Raw genomic sequence first — 6651 nt, 5'->3', positions numbered from 1 at the left:
ATAAATTTAGTACTTGCAAGTTAAATTTCTTCTGGCTTCATTTTTGTGGAGATTAAGATCGATAGGGATTGCCAAGAAAGAAATGGACAAAGCTGAATCAGCATCTAACTCATGTTAAGCTAATCAGAAAGCAACAAAGTCACATAAAACTCTTTTAATTATAGGCTCACAAAGACAGCTTATTACAGTACTGGCTGCTTGAATTTTATCGGCATGATACAGACCACATATACACATGTTCATCACTAGTGCCACCATCAATTATAATCAACGATTAAGTAGGAGAAAAAGAAACTAGATGAGAGGAATGGTGTGCGATACTCAGGCTGGGTGCAACGGAATCACAGAATCAGGACAGTCAACTCGTTTTCCGGCGAGGGAATAATAAGCGAGAATTTGTGCCTGGCTCTCTATGTTACCTCGTCTGTCTTCAGTTTCATTGACATCGTGTTTCGGAGGTATGAATTCTATGTTCCAGAAGGCCCGTGCCATGAGCAGAAGGTCATTGCCAAAAGGGGATGCCACATAACCCTGCACCCACAGATATCTCAAAGAAGGCAGACGCAGAGCAGCCATGGCTAGAGCACGCTCAGTGAAGCAACAGCTCCTCAGTTCTAGCTTTTGTAGGCGTGGACATCCTTGCGAAAACCGAAGCAACCCTCGGTCAGATTCCCCAATATTACCCATGAGTATCCACCGTACGTTGTTACTGTACTGTCCAATGTAACCGAGACCAACATCGGAGAGTCCACCAGGTCTCAGATAAAGGGCAAATCTTCTGATCTTGGCGCAACCCTTCAGCAGAGCACGAACCCCATTGTCAAGTGGCAAATCTGTTATCCTCTGTTCTCTATCCAGTAAAACAAGACGAAAATCACAGAGGTTTTTGCTGTAAGTGCCCAGACACTCTAGAGCTGCATTTGTTATATCAGATACATATACTGCCAGGTATTCCAATTCAAGGCATCCCTGTGCTAGAGACGATAGGCCGGCTTGGGAAACACATCCCTGTTCATCCTCCAGACCTTGGTCATCATCCCCTCGTTCTATCCTTAGCCTTCTGAGCTTCTTACATGTCTGTGCAACAACCTCTAATCCTCTATCTCCAATCACATCCCTCACCTATCAAGGAAAACGAGTTAATGGAACTACAGTATTAGAGAAGTTGAGAAATCAAGCGAAACAAGGATGGGTGGTGGTCACTACCTCAAGAACTTCTAAGTTTGGGCAACGCTGGATTAACTGACAATGATCCTCAGTGCTGAGAAATGTATACTGTAAATCAAGCTTCTTAAGTGCCGCAGCAAATGGAAATAATATTTCCATCTCATTCTTCCCCATAAAGATGAGACCTACACAGCATAATTTGGGAGGAAACTGAATCTTCTTATACTTATCAAGATCTCCGACTTGATCATTAAATGAGCCGCCGCCAAACTCCTCCAATTTTGTTGCAATTAGGAAAAAACTAACTAAATAGGAGATGTCACACTCGCTGATCTTCAAAGAAACTAAGGACCTGCAATTCTTAGCAAGTAACTCGAGGTCCTCAGGTGCAACTCTGAGCTCAGTCATATAGAAATTCAAAGTCTCGAGTACACTGTTATTGACAGCTAGCTCATGGATCCATTTGGCATCATTTCCAGAAATTGAGCTTTCTTCCAGAGACAATATTCTGAGACATCTGCCATGTAGTACATGGAATTTATTAAGTCATCAGATGATGATCTAAAATGTCAACACATAAATATGTTGTGTAAAATAAAAATTCATCCTGAAGTCAAAGGTTGCCTCAAAATTTGCCAGTGGAGGATCAGCGGCACTCACCAAGCAGAAATAAAATTATCCGATGTAATATCTTACATACAGTCATAGATATAATAGCATATATAGTGCATGTTATATTCTGACAGTGCATGCTGTCTGCCAAAATATGCAAATAGTAAAATAATATGTTCATGATCATGCGTTTACTCCCTTGTATCTTATATCTTGGTTGCAAAATAACTTTTTATGGATACATTCGTTGCACCAGCATGTGTATTTTCTGCAAGTCATCTTGACTAATAGCAGACAAGCAAAAACTATTTTGGGGTTTGCATTGCTTTTCATGTCTTAATGAAAACCAGAATATGCATCCATGGATACCTGAGTAATGGATAGTGGCACATAAAAGGATGCATGAACAAGATTTGCCTAAATGAATCATTTAGGAAAATTTACTTGGTTGGAAGATATGATGGAGAGTAGGAAAAGACTCACAAAATTACATATAGAGCTCCATCATTTATACATCTTTTGGTCCCCTCTTTTCCCTCATATCTTCCAAGTAAGCAAACTCTTATACAGGATTTGAAAGCTACACCGACTACTTTAACAAAGTAGACCATGTCTAGGAGACTAAAAGCTAGAATTTTTTATTTTCTGATAAATTGATTCCTCTAATACCAATTGTTGAATACCACCATGCATTGCACAGAATTTGATCAGTCTTAGACTTCCGTAGATCAGATTAACCTGTGGTTGCCATGGACAGTGTTAAGGGCATGTAGTTTCAAAGAGGATATTACATCAACACAATATTCTCTGTCAATGGATAGGTTAAGGATTTGTGGCTGTCCCATTGCATGCTGCATAAGCAGTCCATACTAAGAAAAATAAATTGTTAAGGTTAATATAAAAAATGCCAAGTATACTAATCAAGCTATTTCCATATAAAAAAATGTGTAATCAAGTGGCATAAAACACATAATATGAGCAATGATACGCACAAGGAAGAATCTCAAGGAAATGCTCAAGGATAGACACATAAAATGGTGGGCCATGAATTTATGTGTCTATCCTTGAGTATCTCCTTGAAATTCTTTCCCTAGCATATCATTTTTCCACATAATATATCAGCAATTCACAACATCAACATATCATATAACATGTTTTGAGTAACATCTACAAATTAACATATAATATACAAACAATCTATTCTAATTAAAAATGCAAAACATTTCAGATAACTTGTTTTGATTAACATCTACAAGTAATCATGCTGAAAAGCTTAACCAAAAAATATTATAAACCCTTGATTATCTGAAAAGGAACTATGAGTCTATGACAAGCAATAGCTAGGTTCTTATTTGACTTGATCCAATCGAAATTAGCAAAAAGCCCTAATTGGCATGCAAGATCCAACTCAATCTACAATTAATCCAGATAATTGGAAAAATGTGCCACCATGTCAGCTATGATACCGATTGACAATGACAGTTCAACCCAATTTCTCCACTGTCTAAGCCATAGCCTCCCTACTAAACAAGACAGATCTCGCACTATTGAGCACTGGCAATCAATTGCAGCAAATGCCCTAGACATCAATAGTGATTAATAAAGCCCACGTTAAATTAATAAAAGTAATCCATAAAAATCCAACTGACTCTATCAGAACCAACTGGACTGTTCACAACAAAAACAAGACAGTACAGCCCATTGCTGAAACAAACTCAACCTAACCTTTCGCAAGAAACAGGTCATGGGCTGGACTTGGTCCTGCGCACATAAACAGAAAACAAAGTGCAAAAAAGGAATAACAAGCAGCAAGAGACTGTCTAGTGTATTTAGTAGTTGTCCCTAAGAGTCCAAAGAGAATTCCACAGTTCTTTTTACTGATTTTAGAACGTCATCTAGATAACCAAAGAAAACAAGAAGCCAGAGAACTTCCATAGGCCCTTGACTCATATTATAGTTATATATATTGCTTCTGACATCTATTACTTTTATCTATTTGTCTTGCTTTCCATTTGACGCTGTCATATTTCTAATAATTTTTGAATTTATAGGTCATATAAGTGTCAAATAAAAAAATAGTGATGCAAGGAAAATGACAATTACCATTGATAAAATCATCAAGACAGAAACAATATAATGACTTTTAATTCAACCAATGTTACATTATTATTCAACGTTCAATTTGTAATTACAACCTCTGAATAATTGTATTCTTTGTTAAATTCTATTATTTTTCTTATAGGTACGGAAGACGATATAGTGCAATAATGCCCTAATTTTCATAAGACATCAAATGAAGGGATGAACAAGAAATTACTTAATAGCTATACCATGTGGTTCCAAGTGGATTAGCTAACTCATAAAGTGATAAGCAATAAACTGTAACAAGTCAGACACATGTAAAGTTTATAGATGCCCAAACATCTATTATTACCCAAATATCAAAACCAAAGACTTGGTTCCCAAATTCAACCAAAGAGAAGTAGTATAAGCCTACGGAGCCAATCCAGATGCCCGTAAACCTATTCAAAACACCATCTCAACCTGAACTCAATAAGAATACTTATTTTACTATACTAAAAACCTAATTAATAAATAAATATCTGATCCAACTTGAGTGAAAATGGTATACAAGGTTTACAAAAAAAGCACTCCAATAATGACAGGAAACTAAACAGAAAACTGTTTGCTGGAAGAGTCTCAAGATAAGAAAGCAGAGGATTTACCATATGATATATGCGAGCAATATGGTGTATGCTAACCCGCATTTCACAGTAAAATCTATTTGTACATGCTCTATAACCAAAAAACCTTGCTTATCACTAAAAACGAGTCAAAACATAACAGAGAATATAAATCCAGTAACAAAAGAAGTTTATTTGAAAATTAGAGCCTTGGAACTTCAGGTATTATAAGAAAATAAATGGATGATTACCATGTATAAAAGTTCTCAAGAACCATAACAACCTACCAAAGACAGACAGAACAAGCATTCCAATTTTGAAACACAAAATAAGGTAATTTAATCTAGTTGAAGATGATTTTCCACAAAATCTTAGCAACATACTGAGAAACTAATTTAAGCACACATGAATATTTCTCAGCCTAGCAGATGGAAATCCACATTTACACCATTAGTTCGCACCTTGCTACAGGAAAAATTAATTCTCCTTTTAATTCTTTCCTATTTTGATAAATTGTAGTACTCATGGATGTATCAGAATCATATCACCGCTAGACTAAATAATGATTTGGCAAGATAAGGACTTACGAATCGAATCATAAAGCATATATTAAAAGAGTCCATTAAAAGGCCCTTTCAATTCTTTCTTCCATTAACCATATCTTTGATGTCCTTAAGTTCCATGTCAGTTTGTTGGATATATATAATTTCCATCTATATCAGAATGAAAACAATTATAAAGAGAAATTGAGAATAAAAGTATAGTATTCTTTGGTAAAAAAAATGTTCTGAAGTCTCTTCTGCAAGCATCAAGCGCACTTCACAGAGGGTTTCGCCATTACAATTTGATATCCAAATATTCTCAAAGAAACGGGATTTTAGAGCATGATGTTCTGCTACAAGGGGTGGAAGATAGGATTTTGCAGTAGTTACCAAGCAAAATGAAAGAGAAAATTCATGCAGATAAGCACAAGCATCGTACACGAGATGTGGCCAGTTATTAGAAACGCTAAAAAGGACAATAAATGTCAATCGTGCGAAAGGCTATGTACCTGCAGGAACGCGCAACTAGAAGGAGGCCATCCGTGGACAATCCAGAGCACTTATCGAGCTTGAGCGATTCGAGCATATGTCCTCTGGCCTTGACGAGGACGCGTATGTCCTCATCCTTGACTATCATACGCCTGAGGTGGAGCGACTTCAGGCAATTGAAAGCCTCGGCGATCTCCCTGATCCAGGGGCCGACATAGCCGCCCCAATCCTCGGGTATGAGATTGAACATGGCGGCCCTGGGTTTGCCCTTGAGCTGCAGCGACTCCAAGTTGGGGAACCTCCTCCGCAGCCGGCCAGGGCTAGTGGAGTAGCATATGGCGATGGTGACGTGCTTCCGCGAGAGGGCGTCGATCTGGTACCACTTCTTACAGACCAGCGAGACGGCCTCCCGATCCCGAGGGTCGTCCACATACCCCAGCACGAACTCCAACGCCAAGTCCGATATCCCAAAGCTCATAACCCGGTTCAACGTCCGGGCCGACATCGCTCCAAAGGAACAGCCTTCACCACCAGATCCGCTACCCAGAACCACCCGCCGCCGATATCATGTATTCCGACGGATCAACAACCTCCCTCCCGATCCCGAACAACACAACCACGCACAAGTAGCAGACCAAACAACCAAATCCGAATCTTTTTCCTTCTTCTCTTCGAACCAAAACCTGCGATAACCGAGAAACACGAGCCTTCAGCTGCGATAACGATGCGGCCCCCGTCAATCGAGGCCTGACCGGAGCAAACAGGGACGGCCGGCGCAGCCTTCCTCGAAGCGCATCAGCCCTAAACTTGAGTGAGAGATTTTATAGGGGCGATACGAGAATAATATTAGCTGAGGAAGATAAAGTCATCGAATTATTATCAACATTAGCGAGCTAATACCAGTCCACTAGTCCAGGGAGTGCTTAGTAATTAGAAAAACGATGAAGGGTGATTATGCATGAATGCCAACACCTGATCAGCCATCACTCAGTTTGGTGCGATTACCGCCCTCTCTTCCGTAGTTGTATTTTGTTGCGTTTACTTTTCTTTTAACGGCTACGTGCGGGTGAGGAAATTGATTGGAAGATCTAAAAAGGGCCCCACTTTTTTCTGAATGACGTGTCCGCCTGAGGCCCTCCAGGATCTCGGGTACATTT

General features: G+C 39.2%; 1 protein-coding gene across 1 annotated transcript; it reads right to left on the bottom strand.

Moving 5' to 3' along the window:
* Positions 1–120: 120 nt before the first annotated feature.
* Positions 121–6335, bottom strand: LOC122047867 (coronatine-insensitive protein homolog 1b-like). Its single transcript, XM_042609382.1, has 3 exons — positions 5515–6335; positions 1207–1684; positions 121–1122 (listed from the first exon to the last, which is right to left on the bottom strand). The coding sequence occupies exons 1-3, from the start codon at positions 5997–5999 to the stop codon at positions 322–324; spliced, it is 1764 nt and encodes a 587-aa protein (XP_042465316.1). The 5' UTR covers positions 6000–6335; the 3' UTR covers positions 121–321.
* Between the last annotated feature and the right edge of the window lie 316 nt (positions 6336–6651).

This window comes from Zingiber officinale, chromosome 2B (assembly GCF_018446385.1).
Source record: "Zingiber officinale cultivar Zhangliang chromosome 2B, Zo_v1.1, whole genome shotgun sequence".
In the NCBI taxonomy this organism is placed as follows: Eukaryota; Viridiplantae; Streptophyta; class Magnoliopsida; order Zingiberales; family Zingiberaceae; genus Zingiber; species Zingiber officinale.
The sequence above is the reverse complement of the archived record's forward strand: the minus strand, read 5'-3'. Positions and strand labels throughout refer to the sequence as shown.